At 33.3% G+C, this 26,123-nt stretch overlaps 2 protein-coding genes across 5 annotated transcripts; one reads left to right on the forward strand and one right to left on the reverse strand.

The window, feature by feature from the left end:
* The first annotated feature begins 13 nt into the window (after positions 1–13).
* LOC129902033 (uncharacterized) lies at positions 14–7,735 on the forward strand. Of its 4 annotated transcripts, none has more exons than XM_055977054.1 (3): positions 1,749–1,896; positions 3,646–3,876; positions 6,141–7,286. In XM_055977054.1, the coding sequence occupies exons 2-3, from the start codon at positions 3,703–3,705 to the stop codon at positions 6,546–6,548; spliced, it is 582 nt and encodes a 193-aa protein (XP_055833029.1). In that variant the 5' UTR covers positions 1,749–1,896; positions 3,646–3,702; the 3' UTR covers positions 6,549–7,286. The 4 variants fall into 4 exon arrangements, 3 of the variants coding, with proteins under 3 accessions (XP_055833029.1, XP_055833042.1, XP_055833036.1); XM_055977067.1 differs by lacking the exons at positions 1,749–1,896; positions 6,141–7,286 and adding exons at positions 1,939–1,991; positions 7,558–7,735; XR_008770031.1 differs by lacking the exon at positions 6,141–7,286 and having other exon boundaries at positions 14–1,896; positions 3,646–3,701.
* Positions 7,736–9,633: 1,898 nt separating this feature from the next.
* On the reverse strand, positions 9,634–22,690 carry LOC129902071 (developmentally-regulated G-protein 3). The gene is made up of 10 exons (XM_055977105.1): positions 22,530–22,690; positions 20,300–20,353; positions 18,374–18,547; positions 16,255–16,326; positions 14,392–14,451; positions 13,178–13,287; positions 12,789–13,088; positions 11,326–11,517; positions 10,054–10,105; positions 9,634–9,949 (listed from the first exon to the last, which is right to left on the reverse strand). The coding sequence occupies exons 1-10, from the start codon at positions 22,569–22,571 to the stop codon at positions 9,899–9,901; spliced, it is 1,107 nt and encodes a 368-aa protein (XP_055833080.1). The 5' UTR covers positions 22,572–22,690; the 3' UTR covers positions 9,634–9,898.
* Positions 22,691–26,123: the final 3,433 nt, after the last annotated feature.

A 26,123-nucleotide genomic window follows, 5' to 3' on the forward strand; every position in this document is an offset into this window, starting at 1 on the left:
AAGAGCTCTTACAATACAAAGTGTAAGTCATTTCTTGAATTCATAGATTTCTCCTCTTCTCTGTGGATTGCGTTATGAAAGTGACAACTCCATTAATTCTGAAATGGGGTTATGTTTTTACGAATTGTAAACCCATTTTTGGGGTTAGGTTTTATGCAACTAAAAAGATTGGTAAATTGAAAGAAGAAGAATGTCATATACCTCGTGCAGTGAGGAAAGAAGCTCAAGCTGCTTTGCTAGACTACTTGCATTCCACTAGAAGTTTGCAGTTTATGGATGCTGAACATATGAGTAAAAACTCACCCTTTTTTCTTTCCAAATTATTACAAAGAATTGATAATGAAACTGATATTCGACGTTCTCTAACTCGATTCTTGCGATATCATCCAATCAATGAATTCGAACCATTCTTTGAGAGCATTGGTCTGAAACATTGTCACTACTTGTCATTTCTTCCCAGAGATCTCATGTTTTTAAATGATGATCAAAGGTTGCTCCATACCTATCACATCTTGTGTAATTATGGTATTTCAAGAAATAAGATAGGAAGAATCTTTGCTGAAGCTCCAGAAGTTTTTAGATATGATCCTGGAGTTTTGGACTTGAAACTTGCTTCTTTTCACGGGGCTGGGCTAGATCAGTCTACTGTCATTAAGCTTGTTAGTGCAAGTCCTCATCTTTTGATTGGGAATGTACACAAGGAATTTTTTCAAGTTGTTGAGGAATTAAAGAAAATAGGAGTTGAATACAGTTGGATTGAGGAGCAATTGAATGGAAATTCTATCAATTGGAGCCAGTTATTCGAGCTCATATGCTTCTTGAAAGGCTTGGGCTTCACTGATCAACAATTAGGAAAATTGATTTGTCGAGTTCCTGGTCTTCTCCTTGATTGCTCCGGACGCACTACATTTTTGCTAATTGGATTCTGGTTGAAATTTGGTTTTGAGAAGCCTGAATTACTTGATGTATTTCTACGCTTACCACAAATTCCAATAACCACATTTGTTTTCAATATGAGGCAATGCTATCAGTTCTTGATTGAGATCGAGATGCCTGTCCTAGACATTGGAAATATCGTTCGTTCATACCCTACATTGCTAGGCTCATGTGTTTTGAAGAAAGCTACAAGCTTGCTAACTATCCTGAATACGGGGAAGAAGCGGCTTTGTAGTGTGATCAAGGAGAATCCAGAATTTTTGAGGAATTTGGTTCGTGGAGCCAAAGTTGAACAGTTACCAATAGATGAGGAGGAGCTAAGATCCAAAATGATGAAAACTAAGTTCCTTTTGGATTTGGGTTTTGCTGAGAACTCGAGCGAAATGGAGAAAGCTCTCAAAGTATTTAGAGGAAAAGGGGTGGAGCTCCAAGAGAGGTTTGATTGTTTGGTAAATGCTGGTTTGGATCGAAAGCATGTTGCTTCAATGCTGAAAATATATCCGCAAGTACTCAATCAAAGGAAAGAAGTACTTGAGACAAAGATTGATTTTCTATTGAATATATTGGGTCATCCAGTGTCTACTCTAATTTCGTTTCCATCTTACCTAAACTACACAATTCAAAGAATCATGCTTAGGATTTCAATGTATAATTGGCTCAAAGATCAAGGAAAAGTGGATGCAACATTGGCTTTGAGCACTATCTTAGCTTCCTCAGAGAAATTATTCATGAAGACTTATGTAAGTCCTCACCCTAAAGGCCTTGAAGTCTGGCAAGATCTGAAAAGAGAGATATATCCTGATTAAGTGAGATATCCTGAGTCGTTCCGTCTGGTTGCATTGGCAACGGAAAGTCTAAAGCTTGAAGTCTCTTTAAAGCGCAGTCTCCTGCTTAAGTTAAGATGAGTACCAGTTCTAAATGTGTTAACTTTGAGTGAAACGAAAAGGAGCAGGCACCCAGGTAATGGCCTTTCTAGTATCTCCAAAATAATCCAAATATTTTTGACAAAATTTTGCTTACTCTTCAGTTTCTGCATAATGGATGATCGCAAGGACGTAAAGGAACAAAAAAGTTTAAATCTTTACTCACTTTTCTTGCTGATTTTACTTTCTTGATTTTCTTGAGAATTGGGAAACAGTTTCTTGAAGTTCAAAATATGATCTTTGTTTCCATATTTTGCATTTTACATGAAACAAGGCAAACCCCTTTGTAAAGTTCAAAGCTTTACTTTTTGGGGTGGTGGGGGTGGGGGTGGGGGGTTCTGAACTGTATTTTTTTCATTCTTTTTGGATACCCTTTTGGGAGTATTAAGTATATGAATCTGAAGTTTGAGCTTCTGCTTCTTTATTGGTCTATATAAATGCATGAATCTGTAGATTTTGCAGTTTGGTTGGATTGTTGTTGTCAAAGTGTGTGTCTTTTTGAATCTTGAATATATAAGTCTGCTTGAATATCTATCTCTTGGTGAATTCAACTTTTTGAACAGTTTTACTCTTGTGGTCAAGAATTTATCATTTTGGTCAACTTTAATCATCTTAACTAAAATATAGTAATTGGGTAAAAGATGTTGGGCAATTAGTCAAAATTCTCAATTATTCTTCCTTCATACTACTATTCTTTGGGTGTCATGATTGGTGGAACTATTTTTTGAACTTTAAAATTAGCTAATCTTTATGAATTTTCAGCTTTCATTGTTGAGCACCAGTTGTTTAAAAATGTTAGGTCAGTAGAAGCCAAATTAATTGTCTTCCTAACAGTTGATATCTTTTAGTTGGTCCAGTTTATGGATTTTTATTTATGTTAAGTGTTTATTTTTAAGTTAGGTAGTCTATTTTGTGGACCTGTATACATGAGCACCTGGTTGAAGGAATGTGAGTGACTTAATCAATGTTCTGTTGTCTCTGTTTGTGGAAATAAATTTGAATGCCTTAGTTGAATATGAAATCACTTCCTCTTAGATAAGCATAATAAATGGAAGATCTCAGTAAATAGTCAAGATTGTGTTTAAGTTAGTACTTAGTAGGCGTTTGGACATGCGATGTGAAATTATGATTTAAAATTAGCGTTTTGACATGAGATTTGGAGTCACGATTTCAAATCTCAAATTCTCAAAAAAACCATAATTTTGGGATTCTAAATCGTGAATAGATTGTATGTACCATGTGGAAGGATTATATTAAAGAATAACTAGTTACTAATATTGTTGATTAATGAATCTTTATAAAAAATTATGTGTATTTGCAAGTTTGTATATCACAAACATTTATTTATAAAAGGAACATGGAGATATGCGATTTATTAGTGTGGCGCCTTAAGATGAATTATGGTTTGCTCATTTGGTAAGATTCTATAAGAATTGAGGAAATTTTAATAGGTTTTCACAACTTGTGAGGTTTCATGTTTATGAGAAAAAATACAACTTAAGAAATTCAAATTGCATGGTCAAACAAAAATTCAAGTTCAAAACAATTTGATTTTAAAAAATGATTTCAAATTAGTAGTTGCATTTATGAGGACTAAACTTGTAACTGTCTGAAAGTTTTACAGGATAATGATTCTTTTTGTCTTCTTGACGATGTCTAATGTTTGTTAAGTGGGGTTGCCAAAAACTAAGTTCTTGAACATACCAAGTAAAGGAAAAATTAGGAGAATTTTTAGATACATATTGTTATTATTGAATTGACTGTGAATCTTTTTCTTCATTAACAGAAAACTGCACCATGGCTATCAGTGCCACAATTTGGAGACTGGGACCAAAAAGGTGTGATGCCAGACTACTCAATGGATTTCTCAAAGATAAGAGAGAATAGGAAACAGAACAAATCAAGAGCCAGTCTTGGAAATGAGGAAGAACTTATTTCCACAACCCATAGCAAGTCAAATACAGTTCACTCATCACAAAGCGATGATCTCCAATTCCATCAAAACCACCCATCAACTGTAAGTTCTTTTGGCCTATGTTGCTCGGACTCTCTAATAATGTTGCCGCATCTGTGTCACATCCTTCAAATATGTACTGTTTTTGATGGATCCGACATGCACCTGGCAACATTTTTGAATGAGTCTGAACAACATAGCTTCTCGCTTTTAAAATGGCAGTCTTTCCTATTTAGTATAAATGCTGATTAGAGTTATAGGTAAGTGTCAGATAATTTCAGAGGAAATATTGTATTGAATACATGGATCAGACAAGTACTTGGCAGTTATTAAATAAAGAATATTTAGCTGGATACATGTGGTGGGGTCATTGTGTTACTGATCAGTAGGTGGAAGTATGGACAACCTTATATTTTCTTATTAACAAGTAATTTACTAAAATAATACCAGCTCATGAGTATCTTCAGACAATGGAATGGAAAATTATTGTACAACCAAATATTTATTTGTAATCTTATGGAGCTATAACATAGGAATACAACAACATATGTATAATATATGCAGACCTTACCCTTATCTTTATGTGGTAGAGAGGTGGTTTTGATAGACCCTCAGCTCAAAAGGATAGAAATGTTGCCTTTTTCTTTTGCCTTTTTTTCCCTTTGGCAAGGCTTGGTGTAAGAAAAGTTGAGGCTATATTTAATAGGGTGTATGCACTATGCATTTACCAATTTCGAATATGATTTTTGGTGCATTAGAAGTTCTCATCTTGAACTCTTAGTTGATGTAGAAAGCGAAAGGCTCATTTTTTGAGCCGAGGGTTCTATCGGAAACAACCTCTTTTCCCCTCAAAGGTAGAGGTAAGGTCTATGTACATTTTATCCTTCCAAGATCCCACTTGTGGGATCACACTGGTATGTCGTCGTAGTTTGGGCACAAGTGTTGCTCCCATGTGGTGTTCCACTCATTTATGAGTGATGGAAAGTGGTACTCCCAAAAGGGCCAAATCACATGAAAACTGTAAACAAGTTGCAAGAAAGTGATGTTTCCCTAATTGGGTAACCAATTTTTCTTGTCCAGAAAAATGCTTTTGGCTGTTGCAAGTCTTCAATGCCGGTCTTGTGGTGGAAACACTCTGTTCATATTCGAATACAACCTCTTCCGAACATCCTAGTGGAACAAATTTGGTCTTCAAAAAACGAACCTTTTCTTTAGTGATCTTGATTTTACACATCTTAGTAAATAGGCCTTTGACTTGGGTGGTGGAACGGCCCATACTCATGGTGTGTAGGGACCAAATACCATCAGCCTCCCCATTCCCTTCCTCCTCACCCTGCCTCGGCCACCATGTGACCGAAAAAGATGAGAAATCTTAAAATGTGTTCTAGAAATCATATTTGGTCATAACCATTCTTGAGTCTCCTATAACTCCAATTTTCCTGTGGACCCTTGTTAAATTGAAAAAGCATAGCAAAGTCTCAACACCTTGAAAATATGAAAAAAATACCCTCGACAAATATGGTGGAAAGGATCGGAAAAAAGATATCTGAACGCCTTGAAAAATCGTTGTATTGCTCAGAGGCGGACCCACATGGTCCAATGAGGGTGCACGTGCACCCGGTAACTTTTTAAATATTTTTGCGTATATATGTATAGTTAAACCAAACAAGGATCATATATTTAATTATGCACCCTTATTCTCAAAATGCCTTTGGGTGCACTGGTCAAAAAATAAAGGCCTTTTTCTAGGTCTTTTGGAATGGCTAGGAAAAATGGTTCCGGATGTGAATAATGTTATTTTAAAACATGCTCCAAAAAATGCTATGATGATTTCTCCAAAAATTCAAAAGGAGATTGTGAGTGCTTGTGCACAAGAAACCGTAAAAGCTATAATTAATGACTTGGATGGTGTTTTTTTGGGATATTAGTTGATGAATCAAGGACATATCACACTATGAACAAATGCCCCTTGCATTGCAGTATGTTAACAAAAAAGGCAAAGTGAATGGGCGAGTTATTGCTATTGTTCGTGTTGGTGATACATTTGCACAGTCATTGAAGGAAACAATATGCTCTTTGCTTTTGAGACACTCTTTGAGTACATCTAAAATACGTGGATAAGGCTATGATGGGGCTAGTAACATGCATGGAGAAATGAATGGTCTTAAAGCTTTGATTTTACAGGAAACTCCATCGGCATATTGCATTCATTGCTTTGCTCACCATTACAATTGACACTTGTAGTTGTTGCCAAAAAACATTTGTTTGTGGATAATTTCTTTGCTATTATTCTTAATGTGTTGAATGTGGTTGGAGCATCATTTAAGCTTAGAGATCAACTTCGGGACCATCAAGCAGAAATGTTGGAGCAATTACTAGAAAGCGGTGAGATTCAAAGTGGAAAAGGTTTAAATCAAGAACGAGGGCTTCAAAGGCCAAGTGACACTCATTGGGGATCTCATTTTAAAACATTGGATAACTTTGCTATTTTATTTTCATCTATAACTCATGTGCTGGATGCAATTAAATGTGGAGGTTCTAAACTAAGTGATAGATTGCAAGCAGGAGCTTTTTTGGATATGATCAATGAATTTGAATTTGTTTTCTTACTTCACTTGATGTTGAAAATATTGGTGATGCCAAATGAGTTGAGTGCCGCATTACAGAGGAAGGAGCAAGATATTGTCAATGCATGGTATTTCTTGACATCACTAAATAAAGATTGCAATTCTTGAAAGATGATGGATGGGAATCTATGATGACTGAAGTTTCTTCATTTTGTGATAAACATGAAATTTCGGTACCTAAGATGGAGGAATTTTATATTCTTGGAAAGTCAAAACGTAGGCCTTCTAGTGTTACTTATTCGCACCACTTGCGTGTTGAGCTCTTCTATGCTATAATTGACCTGCAACTTCAAGAGCTTAATAATCTTTTTGATGTTGTGAGTGGTAACTTGCTTCTTGGTATGGCAAGCCTGAATCCGGCTCCTGCTTTTGCTAATTTTGATAAGGAAAAAATAATGACTTTGGCCAAGCGTTATCCAGATGAGTTTGGTGAACTAAAGCTTCGAGATCTTAGTTATCAACTTGATACTTTCATAATACACATGCGGCGTGGTGATCCTACATTCTCTGATTTGAAAGGAATTGGTGATTTGGCAGAAGCATTGGTTAATGCAAATCTTGTGGAGACTTAATTCTCTTGTATACTTGTGAAGTTGACATTAATTTTACTTGTCGTTACTGCAACTGTGGAGAGAGCATTCTCAGCCATGAAGCATATCAAGAATAACTACGTAGTAGTATTGGTGATGAATTTTTAAATGATTGTTTAGTTTGTTATACCGAAAAGGAAATATTTGTAAATATAAGTAATGATGCTATCACTGACCATTTTCAGAATATGAAAATGCGTCGATGTCAAGTATGAATAGATAATTTACTTTTATTATATTAGTGCTAAATTAATGACTTTCATTCATTTTGAAATTTATACTTTATCCATAATTTTTTGCATTTTTTGAGTTTAAGAGAATTGTATGTGAAAAATAGTGGTGCCTCCCTATCTTCAAATCCTGGGTTCACAGTCATCTATAATGTCTCTTAGTTGAAGTGAAGTATTTTGGTGGTTTGTGCTTCTTCATGTATTGTAAGCTTTTTAGCAAATCGTAAATTTTGCACTAGTGTTATTTAAGATATTCATTGCATTTTTTTAATTTTATTTTTTGTTTTTGTTTGACAGACAAGAAGAAGTATCTTCAGCTACTTCAACTGCTGTGTGAAAGCTTGAAGTTGATGGGATGGATTGATTCTTTTGTATTTTTTTCCAACTTTTCTGTAATGATAATGTTTCAAGGTGTATGGAACTCTTCTCAGAATTGCGAGTGCATTACAAGCCATAAAATTCTCACCAGAAGAAACTTTTGCAATTTCTAATATCATCGCTTTTAGAACAGAAACTTGGTGTCAAAACATGTTTTTTTTAGTCCCATCATGATTGACGGCTTAAACTTTCACTTTTTGGTGACAGTTCGACTACCCAATCTTGTAATTCCTTCCTTCATTTTCTTCATCCTACCCCAAATTGTTTTCTTTGAAAAAAACATAACACATAATTGTTAAATATGAATATCTTCTAATTTTTATATATTAGATAGAAAACTCAAATCAATATCGTACCTCACTAATAAAGTTCACTTGATCTTGAAATTGTCCTTACAAAGTATTTTAAATGATAAGAGTTTTACATATTATGAACTTCGATTGTGGAAAAAAAAAACTCAAAAGCACTGTATCTAATTGCCAAAAAAAAACCTGATTTGTTCCTTTATTGTTTGAAAGACATGAACATATCTCTATTTATTAATTTTTTTTGAAAATTAAGCAATGTTAAAAATGATTACTTTAATGTTGTAGCTATTGTTGAAAATAATTACTTCCTCCGTTTAAATTTATTTGTTCTTTTTTTTAATTCATACAAAAAATATATTTTTTTAGCAATTCTTTAATTTCAATTTTTTGCGTGATATTTTCAAAATCACAAAATTTAAAGACATTTTGGTATATTCTATATATCTTTAATTTTAAAAAAATAAACAAACATATCTTTAATTTATGATTACAAAATAAAAATCTACTTTAATATCTTTAACTCTCTATAATAGAACAAACAAATTAAAATTAAAATTTTTATCAATTTTGACATTAATTTTAGAATGATATTTATTTTAAAATATTTTTTTAAAAAAAAAAAGTTAAAAATGGATCACGGGACATCCAATGATCACAAAAAACGAGGGGCAAAGTGAGCTGACAATTACAATTGATTGTCCAATTTTTGGATTTAATCCATTATACAGACTGCTTTTTTTTTCCATTTGCGAGTTAACTTAATTCGAAATTACTTATCTCGAAATTATAATTTTATTATTATTCCGCATTCTCATATAATAATTTTGAAATAACTTGCTCTCCAAATAACACAATTACATATGCAGGTTCTTCATTTATGATAAGTCATTCTGAACAATTGCGTGCTCCTTCCAAATATTAATCGTTTTTTTAAAACAAAATTAAGTTGTTTCCAAAATATTTGTTTAAGAAGAAACAAGAAATATTTGCTATTTTTTTTTTGCTCCAATTCACTTTCTGTTCAAATTAGTGAGATAAAAGATAAAATTTAAATAAATATTCTTAAAGAGCATATTAAAATCTAAAAAAGAAAAAGAGAAATTTTATTTTGAGTGTCACTCTCCTTTTCACTTCAAGGATAATTCCCAATAGATTAGTATCCCAAATAGTAGATCTAAATTCTTTTTAAAAAAAAAAGAATTGTCTTGACAAAAAATAATCCAGAGACTCAACTCTTGAGAAGCTTTTTGGAATGGGTATACAGCTGCAGTAAAAGTAAAAGTAAAAGTAAAAAGTAAAGAGTTTATGTGTGTTCAAAATCTGGAGAGGAAAGTTAGAGAATTCAAAGGCACATAAACTCTTTTCTTTTTACTACATTAGTAAACCCCATCACCTCCCAAAAAACTTCTCAAGAGTCAAGTATTTGTGGGACTATGGGTTTCTTTTTCAAGAAAAATTATTTTTTAAGATGGTATAAGTTTTTTTTTTAAAAAAAAAAGGTCATAATTGAAGTGGAAGTAGATCTGGGAAGATTTGACAGTCATAAGGAGTTCTGGTGGATTGAAATTTTGTACTTATTTACTTACGTAGCATATTCTGAAATTTGAGGAAAATTTGATCCAGGTTGCACCAAATAAGAAAATGTATGGAAAGTCCTAGTTTATGCAATGCAGATTTTGAAGAGAGATTCAACACAATCCCCAAAAAACACTATTAAGTTCTCATGGAATTTGTTTAGATGATACATAGGATGATTAGCCAGATACTCAATATAGCTTGACCATGATAACTTTCACATCAAGCTGTACTTTGTTCAAACTAGTTCTACCTACCGGAAAAAAGAACAACAAAACCATGCTCTGCAAACTAGGACAAACCTCAACATGTGATGAAAACCTTTATAGTGCTAGAGATATCCATCAACTGCAGCAATCAAGATACAATTTCTGCAATCACACCTTCTTGATGATTTGGACGACATCTTCATCTTCTAGTTCATGTTCCTGGTACAGTGCAGGAGTAAAGACCGGCATACTAGTGCAGAAAACAAAGGGACAAAAAATCCAGTGGATAAAATGTATAATTCAAGCAGTTCGGAAGAATTTACCTTGCCCACCCTCTGAGGTTTGTGTTTCGCACTTGAACCCCAAACCAGGGCACTGCAGCAACCAAGGCAAATGTTTGTTAAAGGAGACGGATAATACCAACCAAACGCTACCAAACCCAAAAGTTCATATTCTATGACAAACTTAATGAAATCAATGATGTGAAGGCAATGGAAAAAAGTCCTCAAAGACGAAGCACATTAAGCATGCAAGTTAGTATAACACTAAAGCTCAAATGCTGATTCCAAGCTCCCAGGTACAGACACTGACGATAAAAGCTTCAACCAAATGGACCAAGAGAGCACACACAAGCTATTTTAGAACTCATGTCTGTAATTCTTTCTGATTTAACCTTCATCCAATTATTGCTAAATCTGAAAACAAACTTCGAGGAAATATCAATTATGCTTCACTAATACTTGATAGATGTAGTCCTGTTTCTCGTCATTAAAGAAAACCAAACACAGAAGGGGAATGGAAATGAGAATTACAGCCCACAAGCTCAATAAGCATTTATCTGGTTAGCAATATCCTGTTCCGAGTCTAAGAAGCATTTTAGTTTGTTTTTTTTGTTTTTTTTTGAGAATGGTAACAATACATTTTAGCAGTATTTTGAATTCAGTTTTTTAAAGAATGTTAACCAAGGCAAGAGTTTGCAATATCATGTTCCTTTGTTGTTTCAGTAACTACATGGAATTCCAAGCACCCTCCCCGTCCCCCGTCACACTCTGTTCTCCATTTCATCATCATCTTTGGGCCATGGGAGAGAAGGTCCTTATCACTCAAGGTGGTGGTTCACAAATGAAAGCTCACACACTTTCTCCTCAAATTAATGCACAATTGTTCCTTGACATACTTACTATGCCCTCCTCATGTCTCGCTTAGGAGGCCCTTTCCTTTCTTTGTGAAGAAGGATGCCATACTTAAATCCGGTGGCGAATCTAGGATTTCTAAAACATGGTGCACTAAAAGAAGAAAGAAGGAAAAGATGTTATTCAATGCGAATTGATCCCTAGTCCTCCAGGTAAATAACTCACCCTTCAACCAAGTGCACCATTTAGTGTTCTTGTAGCATGGGTATTATACTAATTTTAGAAAATATGTACATAAATACCTACTTTACAGAGAGACCATGGGTTCACGTGCCCCAATTTTTGCCTATAAATTCACACACACACACACACCGCTTAAACCCATCCTCTTGACAACACATATGAAAGGTACTTTTCATTCCATTATGAGCAAATTGTAGATGAGTTGCAAGGAAAGCATACTATTTGAATTGTTTAACCATATCCTTGTGGATTCTGTCACAGAAGTCCTCCACTGTCCTCCTCTTTGATGATAAAATAACTGGATCCTCATAGTCTGGATTCATTCCCTTCGGCTTTGTGTATATGCGGGTTAGACTAAGATATTCCCAAATCTTCTCCAGCAGGCCATCAAGATTCCATTCCAAATGAGCACTGGAAATCATAAAAAAAGCATTTTACAATAATATCGGTATATTCTTAAGGGAAAAGAGAAGACATGAACTAAAATGATTCCAGTAGATACTACATTCTAAACCCAAGCAATTTGAGTAGAATCTTAAATTTCCGTGTCTTTAAGCCAGAAAGAAACAATGTTGTTGGAACAGCCATGGCTAGAAAAGCAGCATTATATCACTTGCGAGTAAGTGAAAGAAAATTAGATTTCTACTAAGACCATAGAACCTCGGATACCATGTAAAAAAAAGTCACAGGACTTATTTTGAATTGAGTGTAACTTGTAGCAATATATAATGACAGCTTCTTATATGAGAGTCTTAGTTATATATATAATATGGTAATTAGTTGTGCTTTACTACCAGAGTAAGTAATCTTCTACTACTACAACAACAACATACTCAGTGTAATCAAGTTATCTTCTACTGGAAAAATACAAAATAATATAATCTATTATTCTCTTACTAAAGTTCAAAGAATCTAGATATGTCGTAAATCTAAAAATAAGTCCACTAAACCTTCTGAATTTCCACAGATATGATGACAGAAAGTCAGAGTAACCTCACATAAACGTAAATGTAAAAAAGAGAGATGGCTGTGAAACACAAGCAGGAAATGTATAGGGCACTCATACGAATCCAGAACTTGTGTAAGCAATCTTTAACCCTGAATTGATGAGGTTCGATCACCAAGCCTACATCGTGTGATTGAACCAATCCAATCTCCTGAAAAGATCTAGCCAGCTAAACACCTACTTGCCTCTTTACCAGACAGTGCAGTTGAACCGATGTTTAGTAGAAAAACTGGTTCAACTACACACCACTCCAATAATGTGTTCTCTTATTGGATACTCCTGATAGCAACATGATGTTTGCCAACCAAACAAAATCTAAGTCTGCCCATACTGGAAACTTGAAAAGAACAGAAATTGACTTGAAATAGGGAAATAGGAAAAACCATGTGCAGCTCAAATGCTAATTAATGGAAGGAATAAAGTGGTATACACAGCACTAATAAGGATTTTACCAACATAACAGAGTCTGATCACTGATGTATGTTTGTCTTCAAGAATCTTTAAGTTTTATTAAAGAAAAGCATATTTCTGATAGAATTCATCGAAAAATATTGAAGTGCACATTTTGTATTAGCCTATTAGGAAGTCATGATCTCTATATGTTGTTAGCCATGAAACTTTCTGTAAATAATGGATGAAAGGGGGAAAAAAGAAATTTAAAGGAATGGATAACTACCTGATTGGACAATAGTGAGGAAGTTTATCCAGAATCTCCAGCTCTTCCATTGTGATTTGATCAATTTTGTTCACAACATAGATGCAAGGCGTGTATACTCTACTGCCTTCAATGACATCAATAAGGTCATCAGCAGTTGCATCATACCTAAGATGAACATCAGCATTATGTATTCTGTATTCGCTGCATATCGCCTTCACAGTGTCGAGGTCCAAATGGGTATTGGTCACTGTTGACGTCAAATTAATCCCACCCTTCTCTTTCTTTCTGAATGTCATATTAGGTGGTTCCTTGTTCAACCTAATAAAGGGAAGATCACCAAGAATCATGATCGATTGGGAGGGAAAAGCAGACTACACAAGGCGTACACAAACATAACAGTCTATTACCTAATGCCAAATCCCTCGAGCTCCTTCTCTATGAGACGTTTGTGAGTGATTGGTTTTATTGCATCGAGGACAATAAGTATACAATTGCATGTTCTGGCAGTACTGATAACCTGTATTTATCATCAATCACAAGGTAAACCATAATAAGCTCACCAACTAGTTCTTAATAAGATAAGAGATGAAGGTGAAAAACACAAGGTTTTAGGTCATACAGCAATAGTCATGATCACACAGCATTTCATTTAGACCTACGTACAAGAGTAAGGAGGAGCAGAGGGATTTGAGGGAATGGGACTTTGTTGGCCTTGATATGGTGTATTTAGTTGGGATGTAACACCAAAACATTCCCCTTTCTTTCAGTAATTTTACAATAGTTTTCACGTCTTCAATATAGCTAAAATGCTTGGGTCCTTGTTTTCCCTAATATAGCCAGAATGATCTGTAGCATAAAGCATAGTCATTCATTAAAAGTACAGTTAGAAAGGTAATGGCAGATGTAAAGCAGGATGTGACTGTGGCTGGCCTTAGCATCAGTGTGGTGTATTTGCTTTAAGAGGTGTGCTTTAGTGGTTTCATATACTTCATTCCATTTTTTTATCAGTGCATCCCCTCTGTTCCAAATTATTTGGAACTAATAGATTGGACATGAATTTTAAGAAAGACTCTTGATAAATAAGCTTAATATGCATTAGTTACCAAACTACCCTTTGATGTTTGTTTCTATATTCAGTGGGGTGTACAACAACTCATGTCAATGGAAATTCGGAATGTACAGTTTAACTAGTAAAGTTGCTACCATGTGACCATGAGATCACGGGTTCAAGCCTTGGAAAGAGCCTTTGGCAGAAATGCAAGGTAAGGCTGCGTAGACCCTTATGGTCAGGCCCTTCCCCGGACCTTGCGCATAGCGGGAGCTTTAATGCACCGGGCTGCCCCCCTAAATATAGGAATGTCATACTCATTTTGGGATAACAAAAAAAAAGGAAAAACAGAGGGTGTACTCAATGTGGAGAAGATACAAAGATACTTTCTGGTATCTTCTCATCATGACTGGAGAGCAATTCATTTTAGGTACCATTTTCTTAGGTTTCAAATGTATCTACTCGTCGTCTTGGATACAGATTCCTTATGAATTAAATCTCCCTTTTCTTATGATAAAATATATGGTGCTAAAGAAATCACAAGATAGCGAAGTTGCAAACACAATACTTTACCTGCCTTCCTCTACCTTTTCCATCCTTAGCACCCTCAATAATTCCTGGAAGGTCCAACAACTGACAAACAAATTAGCAAAAGGGATGAGCAAGAGAGTTTTAAATTAAGCAAAACTCTAGAATTAACATTATGATGATTGTGAGATGGACAATCTCTTATGATATCAACCACACATATCAAACAAAAAGGAACAAAAAAAATATATCAAGTATAAAAAAGCCAAATGGTCTTTCCCACTGTTCACCGTGTATCCTACTTATTGACAATAATAAAATGCAGATAAAAAGAGTTCTGTGAATTAGGAAAACTTAATACTACTTCACTGACTGGCATCTGCAATTTTAGTTGTATTTACATCCTCCCAATTACTGATATCTTGTTTGAGGATTAGTGCTTATTTTGACTGCCTGCACTGTAACACACCTTTGCCACCAGGCAGGGAGCTCTCTCTTATAAAATTTAAAATTTAAAGAAAAGACAAGGGGGGAAATGAAGAATAGATTAACGATAGCTAGGTATTTTTTTTTTTGATGAAGTAAAGGTTCCCAGTGCTGGCATCAAGCAGATGCATACGAGTTACAAACGAGTAGTAGCAAAAATAACTAAGAAGCTCCATTACAGACATTATACTAAAGACAAGGAGCTAGCCCAATCCTATGAATAGATACCTTTATGCCCTGCATTTTAAAGAGAAATCAAACATTCCACGTCCACTTGTCTTTGACCATTTTCCTTCTCAAGGCAAGAGCTTCAACATCCAGGCCAGCTTAGCTCACTTGGCTCCAATAATACTATAACTAAGGCCTCAGTTGGTTTACCTCACTAATCAGAGAACCTCAGCATAAGATTCTACTAAAGTAATATCTCGGTTGAACAAGAAAAAATAAATGCTGCATAACTCAATTAAGCATTTGGTTGGTGGTATTAAATGTCGCATCGTTAACACATGCATAAGTTATGCGAGAACCTATCTATTCTTTTATGCAAGATAGAATGTTGAATCAAAATACGTACATGGATAAGAATAAATAAAAATAAGAAATCCCTTAAAGTAATCAATTCTTACATTATAAAAAAATACTTGCATTATAATCTCTGCAAAATTAGTCCGTGAACAAATGACCGATAAAAGAATATTAGTGGGGGAAAAGCTATTGTAATATGGGATGTCACGAATAAAATTTCAAGCAGTACGGATTCTTCTAGACAAATTTATAATACTCACCCTAACAGAGAATAGCAAATAATTGTTTTTAACTTATAAAAGGAAACAGTCGCAACATTTAACAAGTGAATCTGACATATAAGAAAAAATAATATAAAGATGAAACCGCAACATCTTTTCTATTTCCTATATTTTGATAAGTGAAACCATTGTCTTATATGTAGTGTGATATCAACATAAACATCATTGAACATACTCTCTCTTGAAACTGAGAAAAGGTGCACTTCAAGAGACCAAAAAGTTAGGTGACCGCCTTTCAGAGTTCACTTGCCTCTGATTATCTGGATTATATAATTGAAGCGAAGAAATTAGGAGTAGCTAATTAATCTAGAACCACATTTCAAGGAAGAAATATTATTGCAGAGTAAGTAGTTTAAGCTGTTTTCAGATTTTCCTTTTTTACTTTTACAAGAATCTTTATTTTTTTTGGCAAAGTTAACTTTTACAAGAATCTGTTTTCAAATATTTCTGGAAACAGGTGGATAGGATAAGTATTCATATACAAAGAGATCAATTCTTGTATTCCTTGAAAGAGCAGTACTTTTTCAAGTTGACAGTATTATTTGCACAGGTAGCAAACTTTATCTGAAGAGTCCTCAAGTGCCAGGTTCTAAAAAATCATAAAGGTGTCGGATACCTGAATTTTAGCTCCTCGATACATGATGACACCAGGAATGCAAGTTAAAGTGGTAAATTCGTATGAAGCAACCTGTCAACCACATAAGAGGGGCTGTTAGGGGGAAAAAGGTTCGGAAACCTTACTGCACCATGAAGTTTGATCATATTGTTCCTAGAAGTGGCGAGCAAAACCTAACAAAATAGATTACATTTTCTAGGAGAACAGATTTTAGTTGCATGCATGACTCATAATCATAGGCCATTCTTAGAGCTCATTTGGATTGGCTTATAAGTTACTTATAAGTTGATTTCAGCTTTTTTGAGTGTTTGGCTGGCCAACTTAAAGTCATTTTGTGCTTAAAATAAACCCCAATAAATAATTGGATTTGTTTGGATAGACTTATTTTAAGCAGCTTATAAGTTGAAAACGGCTTATAAGTCAAAAAAAAAAAGTTGGGCTGCACCTACTTTTTTTTTAACTTATAAGCTACTTAAAATAAGTTCATCCAAACAGCCTCTTACTTAGAAAAGAGTTTATTTTGGTTTAAAGATATGGACCCAATTCATGATCAACAACCACCCATACCTTTTCTTGACACTACTTTTAAAGTTCTTTTGGTGGTCCTCAAAAGTTACAACAGAAAAAACAAACTCCGAGAAATTAGTGATTGGTGTATTTTTTGACTGAAAAGAATCAAAATCAAGTGTGATTGAAAAGAATCAATTACCAACTAAACCTTGTGATAAGAAATTAGATCTAAACTTCCAAAATAGAGAGTATAGTCATGGCAACCCTACTGCAGTAAATTGTCAAGAAGATCCAGATCTGGCAATTATATATTTGCAGGTAGGAAATTTATCCATCATCCACAACAGCTTAACCTACCGAGAAAGACTTTAAGCCAATTCTTTGCTGTTGAATGTTATCAGTCGCAAATGCTAAAAAGAAAGAAGAATTCAAGAAAGCATCTTCGTACATCTGTCGAGCTGAAGTGTTTAATTTGTTGTCCTCATGCTTCTCCTATTCTAGATGAATTTCAGTTTTTCCCTAATACATTCATCATTAAATTTTTCAGTTACAGTCAGAGACTACATTTCATGTACTTCATAAAGAAACTGCATTTCCTAGAAGAATTATATATTTTCTCCTATATTTTTTGCTCTTACTTCCATTCTGCAGTCAGGTTAACCATTTGTGAAGAGTACAACTCCTAATCTGAAAGATGTACTTCGTAAAGAAACCGCATTTCCTAGAAGAACTATATATTTTCTCCTCTTTTTTTTTTCTCTTAATTGCATTCTGCAGTCAGGTTAACCATTTGTGAGAGTACAACTCCTTATCTGAAAGACAAACTTCATTTTGCATCATTGTACTGCTTTCTGATCAATGTAAAGTTCATTACTTATAGACCATAAGAAATCTGTCTTCCTTCCAAAAGCATATGAACTTTCAATCCAAAAGCATTTGAAATTGTATCTGGCAATAATTATACTCTTACACAGCATAGGAGCCAGGGAGATCAAACTCATTTCCTTTAAAAGGGGGCTGACTCAAAATACAACTCTTAAAAAGGGCACATCCTACAGAATTCATAAAATCTAAGCTTTTTTAAATATGGAAACACCCACTGACCACCACCACCCCCAAACAATGGGCCAACAGTGGCTTTGTCCAGCTTTTCTCCTTATTAAGTTGGACATCCAGCTTCATGGTTCGAGGGGAAGGTCTCTTTCACTTGAACAACCCTATCGCGTCAGAATCCAGGCCAAATTATAATTAGAATGTCATTTAAATATACTTTACGCATGCTTCTCATAAAAAACTTCATCTGGTGCATGATACCTCTGAAATATATCCAGGGTGGGTTTTTCTTCATGGTACTTCCTCTACTAGAAAAGAGTTGTCATCATTTCCTTCAAATTATTCTTAAGAAAAGCTGACTTTCAGCTGAAAAGTTTTTCTTATGCTATTTGATACTCAAAAATCAAACTTCTGAAAAGCTAATGCAAGACCCTTTCTCATATAATTAAAAAAGTGAAAACTTAACCTCTTATGAAACACCTGCACTAGTCAAAAATACAATACCCCTAAGACAATCATAGATAACGAACTTATATATCACTCTATGGTTACACACCTCAGAAAAAGTTCCTGTCAGTTTGTTCAAGAGTGTCGATTTTCCAACTGAAGGAAAGCCCACTAAACCAACTCTTGCATCACCACTTTTTGTAACATCAAAACCTTCTCCAGCTCCACCGCCACCTTTTGACGTAGGTGTAAGAAGCTCCCTTCGGAGTTTTGCTAGTTTTGCCTAACCATACATTGCATCACAAGAATATTAGTTTGTAATATGAAAAACAAACTGTACAATGAAAACCATAGCAAGTGAAATCTCTTCAAATAGATTGTAGATTTACCTAGTTAACTTTATACATTTTCAGATTTCAAAGAAGAATGAGTGTGAAAAACTAGATACAAAATCAGAGATGAATGAGTGTGAGAGACTGGATATTCGTTTTATCCCACGTTACTGCATCTATGACTAACAAAAACTAATGCAGAAATTCTGATACTATACCAACTAGAGTTCTGGAAAAGGATTTAAAAAATCGGGTTTTGGAAGTAAGAAATGTGTTATAATGATGGGAAACCACACCAACAGTTTTACATAACAGTATTATCCTATGCTAAATTGAGAAGGTATTACAGCTCCTTTCAAAGTTTTGCCAGTTTTGCCTAACCATGTATTGCATCACAAGACTATTACTTTGTTTCTTTGACAACCACACAAGACTATTACTTTGTAGTATGAAAAACTAATTGTTCAATAAAATAACCGTAGAAACTGAATTCACCTAGTTGGTTTTTTAGCATGTTAAAAAGTCACAGAGACTGTGACCACTAAAAAACTAATAGCAGAAATTCTGATACTATACAAAATGGAGATCATAAAGAAAATCAAGTTTTTGGAGTTTAAGAAGTGTTACAATGATGTCAAACCACATCATCAGTTATATACAACACTATTATTCTATGCTAATTCGAGGCTCCGGATGGAAAATGCCACGGCTAATGGAAATAAAATGAACTATTCAAGCAATAAGAGCAAAAGGAGTAACGAATTAAAACCTAATTCGGTGAAAACAGTAAATGGAAAATTTTCTAATAGATGGAAAAGACTAATAGAAGAGTTCATTTTATGAAATAATGGTTATATTATTAATAATATCCAGAAGAACCAATTTAGCAAAAGTATGGATTCTATACAAAACTTAGGAAGCAAAGGAAATCCAAAACTGATAAATATCATTTGCATTTCAGTTTTCACACCAAGGAAAAAGGTTTGAAATCTAGCCTTCAAGATTAGGATAGTAGGTCCCCTCAAAGCATCTCACATTGCAGTAAATGAAAGAGGTATGAAAAATGCGGAAAATAATTCAAGAAGTTAAGATCTAACTAGCGTTAATTTTCACACTTTACCTAAATATCTCCTTAAATGTTTTAAAGAAGTCAAAATCACCTATAACAGGATATTTCTTTTTCTTCTGATAAGTATATAAAACAGATATTTCTCAGATTAACCAATATCTATACTAGAGAAAAACAACTCAAAGCATTGGAAGATTTCATAGGTATAGTGTCTTGTCAAACCTGTGTTTTTTTGGGGGGTGGGGGATTTTCAGTAGCATCGCAATATAGTATCAAATTGAACTAGAAAGCATGTCAAGCAAAAGAATAAATTAAATTTTGGTAACAAAAGATTTGTCAGCTGTTGGTTATGTCTTGTGTATGGTTAAGACTTAAAGAGTCTTGATTATAAACCTGTTTGTGATTAAAAAATAAAAATAAACTGTCAATGGTTAAGATTCTTGAATATAAAGCTGAATAGCTGATTGCTTTTTTAAAAAAAATAACCTCCAAAGTCAAGTATAACTTTAGAGTGATATTGTCTACAATATACGACTGTAGAACATAAGAAAGCCAATTGCATATCAATGACCTGGCAAAATAAATTTCGTGTAACCTCATAAATTAACCAGGAAAATGCTTGTGAATGTACTACCTTTAACAAACCGAGATGATGAGCAGTAGCTTTGTTCTTTTGGGTCTTAGCCATCTGCAATCAAAGAGAAAAATTCACATTTTCTAGTCAACAGTAATAAATATTCAGCACACAGAAATAAAGGGTGTCATACTGCTACAGGCATATTATTTTATAACCGGGAAATCCCCGAAGGCCAATGATGCAAGTTTAGAACTTTGTGAATAACACCCCCACCCCCTTTTACCCTCCTCCGCGTAGATACCCGACTTTTGTCTGTGGCAGAGTTAATACTCATGACATGTGCCTAACTCACAGATAACATGCTACGATCCTACCACTAGACCAAAGCCCTGGGGGCACTCTCTGCGAAAGGCATAATTGAGTGAATACAAACTGAACAGAGAAATTTAAAGAAAGGGCTCTAATAGACATGATTCAAATACATAGATTCATAGAAGCAGAATTGAATTGAACTATTTATACAATTTTTTCTTCTTTGACAGCATGTTTAATTCTTGATAATAAGGATTCATGCAAAAATAAGTGTTGTTCAATTGAACTATTTACACTCTACACAACATGTTTAATTCTTGATAATAAAGAAAAATTAAGCAAAGCTAATAATTGGTCAAGAAAGCCACTTACAACGGCTAAATTTATTTTCAGGTTAGTAAGCATATCAGAGTGTGGACAAATGGATTTAGACCCCCCAAAGATATGTTACGCTAGCTCCATCTACAGGTGGACATAAAAAAATCTCCAAACTACTTCTAAGGTTTTAAACTTATTGGGTTTCACCTGGACACCTAAAACTTGGTTATCCATCATTTGAAGTATCCAATACGCTTTACGCAGCATAATAAACTACCAATTTGAAAAATTATCTCGAAACTGGAACTAAATGAGACAAAAACTCATACTAAGCCGTAAGTTTAACCAAACTGAGATCTTTTCCTGACCATTTTCCTTTATTTCTGAAATTCCATTACAGAAAAGTATACAACCACTTATGGGTTGGAGTTTGGAGGACTATCAGAAGCTTTTGGCCGGCTCTAGAAGTTAATACAAAAGTTAAAGTTGGGAGGCGGGATAAGGTTTTACTCTGGAAAGAAGACTGGACTGGTCAAGGATCTCTTCAAAGTTTGTTTCCTCGACTTTATTTTATCAGTGCGCATTGGGATAGCAACATCAATGAATTGTGGTCTCAACAAGGATGGAATTTGGTATTTCGAAGGTTGTTAAATGACTGGAGATAGAAGGGGTAATTGAACTACTGAATATGATAGAAGGCTTTCCAGGCACTAACTTGGAAACAGACGGACTATTATGGAGACAACACCCAGATGGAAGATTCTCTGTCAACAGATTGTATAAGTGGGGTCTATCCATAAATGGAGGAAGGATACCAAGGCCATGGAGTACTGTTTGGAAGAGTGTGGCTCCCACTAAAGTGAAGTGTTTTGTCCGGTTGGTAGCTAGGAGAGCCTGTTCGACTCATGAAGCATTACAGAAAAGGGGCATCAACATAGCCTCTAGATGCTTACTATGCAAAGAGACACTGGAAACCAACAAACACTTATTTTTGCATTGCCAAGTAACAACACAAGTATGGGCTTTATTCTTCAATTTAGCTAGCCTAAACTGATGTATACCAGAACACACAATAGACTTATTGAGTTGTTGGATCAGAAGGGGGAGGCAGCAAGAGCCAAAAGAAGTGGTGGAGGACAGTACCTGGTTGTATCTAGTGGAATATCTGGAAGGAAAGGCATCAGAGGATTTTTGAAGGAAAAGAATGCTCAATACAGAAGATTAAATGGAAACTAATTTTCTCATTCTGTCCTTCCCATTTCTCAATTCACAATCAAGTAATACTCTCTCTGATATCACTCAGGCAACCAGTTAAATTTCATTTCAACTCTTTTTTTTACATAAGATTTAAGTTATTCAGACAGATATAACAAGCCTAGACACTCTACTTTAAAACTTCAACTGTACATTCATTCTTCAACAGAGTTTCAAATATAGACGGATTCACAAAAAAAAACATCTTTTTTTTACTATCATAAAGCTCTATAGCTAAAATAAATAAAATTTAAAAAGGTTAATTTTTTGAAGACTGAAATAAGTATCTTATCAATTTTGAAGACTAACATCCAAACATCTGAGTAATCGAATACTAATTTTTCCTCTTTTTTTTTGGGTATTTCGATGAAACAAAGCAATAAATCTGGTGTATTTATGGTACCTCATCTTCGATATCTTTGATTTTCTGCATGACGGTCGCCATTGTTGCTGATTCGAACGCCGGAGAGTTTCGCCGGAAGAAAGAGGGACTGTAAAGACAGCGCTGAGAATTTGGAGTTTTCTCGAATGTGTTTTTGAGGTTTTGCGATGCTGCTTCTTAGTTTTTCTTTTATTTTTAATTTATTTTGTTTATTTTGTCAGGAAAAAAAAATCAAATATATTCTTGAACTATTTAAAATGGGTCAATTTAATTATTCATTAGCTCAAAAATATCTTTATTGACTTATCACTATATTTTGAGAGAAAAACATCATTAAACTTGACGCGAACTATTAGTTTCGGCCCTGAATTATTGACAGTTTTAAAACATTACTTTACTTTACTAACTGAACTTAAATACTACACTGATCTGCCATATAGAACAACAAGTGGTCTCAAACTCTTGTAAGAGCATGAAATTCTTAATAAAAAATTGAAAAAAATATTGGAAACACCGCTGTATTTTAGGAGAATTATTAATTTCGTCCATAAACTATTAACAGTCTTAAAAGCATCTTTGTACTTGACTAGCTACCTTAAATACACCCTCGATCTTCCTACATGGGTGAAATAAAAACTCCACCCTATCAAAGAAATTCTCGATAATTTTTTCACCTAAAATAATATACCTGCACTATGATCCAAAAAAAATAAAAAAAATAATCACGTAATTATAATTCTTATGATGAATATTTGTAATAATTAGTAGAAATAATTGGCGCATGATTAAGAAAAAAAATTGTATTAAATTAAAGAATGTATAGAAAATATAATTGAACTAAGAGTCCATTTGGATTGACTTATAAGTTGCTTATAAACTATTTTCAGCTTTTTTGAATGTTTGGTTGGCCAACTTAAAATTATTTTATGCTTAAAATAAGTCCAAAAAATAATTAAGTCTGGTTGCCTTAGCTTATCTAAAGAAAAATTGACTTATATGTTGTTTTAACTTATAAGTTGCTTAAAATAAGTTAAATCAAACATACACTAATTCTTGGCCCTTGAGACCGAATATTGTAAGACACTCCTTAAATAAAAATTAACTAATTAGACTCATTCAATTCCTTTAAAAACATCTCATTATCAAGACACATACTTTAGAAGAAGGTGAATGATCCATAAATTAGAAAACTAACGAAAAAATTGATATAAAAGACCAATTGTTGGTCTTTGCGTATTTATACCAAAGTAAATAATTTAAAAATAAGTTATATTCAGTGTCTTTGACATTTTTAATTTTTTTTATTTATTGTTTTTGCAAAAATAAAAAAAGGGTCATGAGGTCGATACGTTATTTCAAATTAGATAAAATAAAAGAAAAAATCTTACGGAGGTAGGTTATAAAGAAAAAATCTAACGAACGTGGCCTTTTTATTTAAATCAATAAGAAAATGACAAGTAACAAATAATATTTTAAAATTAAAATAAAGATAATTGTTAGTTTCGTTCTTAAACTTGACAAAAATTATTAGTTTTGTCCCCGAATTTATTGACAGTCTTAAAAATACTATTTTACTTGACTAACTAACTTTTAAAACACTCCTTTTGTGTTATACAATATATCTATTTATATGCCACATCAATAGAAAATTTTATGTGTACGCGCGTGAATAACACGTTTATGTATATGACATGAGAGGTGTATTTAAATTCAGTTAATCAAATAGAGAAACGTTTTTAAGACAGTCAATTAGATTAGAGACGAAATTAATAATACGCGCCAAATTTTAAAATATTTTCAATATTTCTCTCTTATATTTTTGACTTGAAAGTACCTTTCGACTAACAAAATAAATTTAAAATGTACTAGTTTTCTAATAATTACTTCAAAACAAGAAAAGTTTGAACCATCAAATATTCTTATTATTCACAATTTAGCTTAATAATAAAGGATGACTCAATTTGTAATGACCCCAAATTATATATTCTATATCTTTTGGAGGAATTGAAAATATTTAAACAATAACTCTCAGCAAGAAGCACTTTATCACTTAAATGAAATCGCTATTAACTAGGCTGCATCGATCGGTTCGATTCGGTTTTGAAATTTATCGGTTTGACTTATCGATTATCAGTTTATAGACATGCCAAACCGTTATAGAACCATTGAAATATTGGCTTATCGGTTATCGATTTATCAGTTATTAATCATTATCAGTTCGATTATCGATTTAACAATTAAGAATTGATACAAAAAAACTTATTGAAAATCACTTATTAGACACAAGGTGACAAACCAATGAACCATGCATATGAGTTAATAAATTGTGTCTTGCTCAAAAGCAAATGTAAAACATTGTATAATAACCAAGAGTTTGAGACAACAAGAAATAAAAATAGGAAAACTAAACCCTAAGTGAAGGAGTTTATATATCGAATGGTAATAAATATAAATTATTAAGTTACTATCGAGTTATTGGTTAACCCGTTAAAAAAAATCTTAAACTGTTAAGAACCAATAATCCGATAATAAAAAAAATTAAAACCATTATCGAAATCACTAAATCAATAACCCAGTATAGATAAACCAATAAAAAAAAATTGGTTCGATTTATTAATTTCAGTTCAGTTTTGAACAACCCTACCATTAACTTCAATAAAATTTAAAAATTATTTTGAATAATATAATGTTATATTAATTTGATATTTATTTATTAATTTTCTTAAAGAGATGAGTTTTATACTTCATGTAATAAAGATGTTGAGAAAATAGATAATCTTTATTACTTATATTCAGATTTTAACAATATCTTAATATATAAATATTCGATCATATTAAGATGTTTAATACTTAATATTTAAATTAACCTGGATGAAAACAAATATGTAAGTCTTAAGGTTTTATAAGTACAAGACTATAATAATTCATTTTATGTAATTAAAAATTAAATTTATTAAATCAAATATTATAAAGTTCAAAACTGAAATTAATCAATAGCACAAAAATAGAATTGTTATTTCTTCAACTAAAAAAAATATGATTTGTTTGATACATGGGGTGAAATAAGCAAGTATATTCTAAATATTATATCTTTTTTTTAATTATTATTTCTTTGTTTTATTACTACTTTGATTTATTTTATTTGAGAGCCCATGATCTCTACCTTCAAGAGGTTGAAGTAAAATTTACATACATTGTATCCTAGTCAGGCTTCGTTATAATTATATTTTATCGACCTTTTATATAAGATAGTAGTTTCACAATTTTAATATAAATAATAGGATAAAATAATTTAAAAATTAACTAGTAGGAGTTGATTTTTTGAGAACAAGTTATTCTGGAATTGTATATGAGATAATTATCCTATCAATGTGATAAAAATGATGGAATAAATAATTCAATAACTAGTTAATACCTTTAACCAAATACTAAATATCCTACATTTTATTTTGAAATTATTATACCTTAATATCTCAATTATATCTCACACCAAATATCGTCGAAATCAAATACCACCACCGCACCACGTACCAAAAACCCCTAAAGCCTAAACTCGGTAAAACGGGTCTGGGTTAACCCGAAAGTCCGAAACGACGGATCAAATCCTCTTCAAAG

Source organism: Solanum dulcamara, chromosome 1 (genome assembly GCF_947179165.1).
Source record: "Solanum dulcamara chromosome 1, daSolDulc1.2, whole genome shotgun sequence".
Classification (NCBI taxonomy): Eukaryota; Viridiplantae; Streptophyta; class Magnoliopsida; order Solanales; family Solanaceae; genus Solanum; species Solanum dulcamara.

What these genes read in the sequence shown, in the direction of transcription:
- LOC129902071 (XM_055977105.1), bottom strand. Translation starts at nt 22,571, where the DNA reads ATGGCGACCGTCATGCAGAAAATCAAAGATATCGAAGATGAG. An exon ending in TCAAAGATATCGAAGATGAG is followed by an intron (nt 20,354 to 22,529) that starts GTACCATAAATA and finishes CTTTGATTGCAG; the next exon opens with ATGGCTAAGACCCAAAAGAA. An exon ending in TGACAGGAACTTTTTCTGAG is followed by an intron (nt 16,327 to 18,373) that starts GTGTGTAACCAT and finishes TGTGGTTGACAG; the next exon opens with GTTGCTTCATACGAATTTAC.
- LOC129902033 (XM_055977054.1), top strand. Translation starts at nt 3,703, where the DNA reads ATGCCAGACTACTCAATGGATTTCTCAAAGATAAGAGAGAATAGGAAA. An exon ending in ATCAAAACCACCCATCAACT is followed by an intron (nt 3,877 to 6,140) that starts GTAAGTTCTTTT and finishes GCATCATTTAAG; the next exon opens with CTTAGAGATCAACTTCGGGA.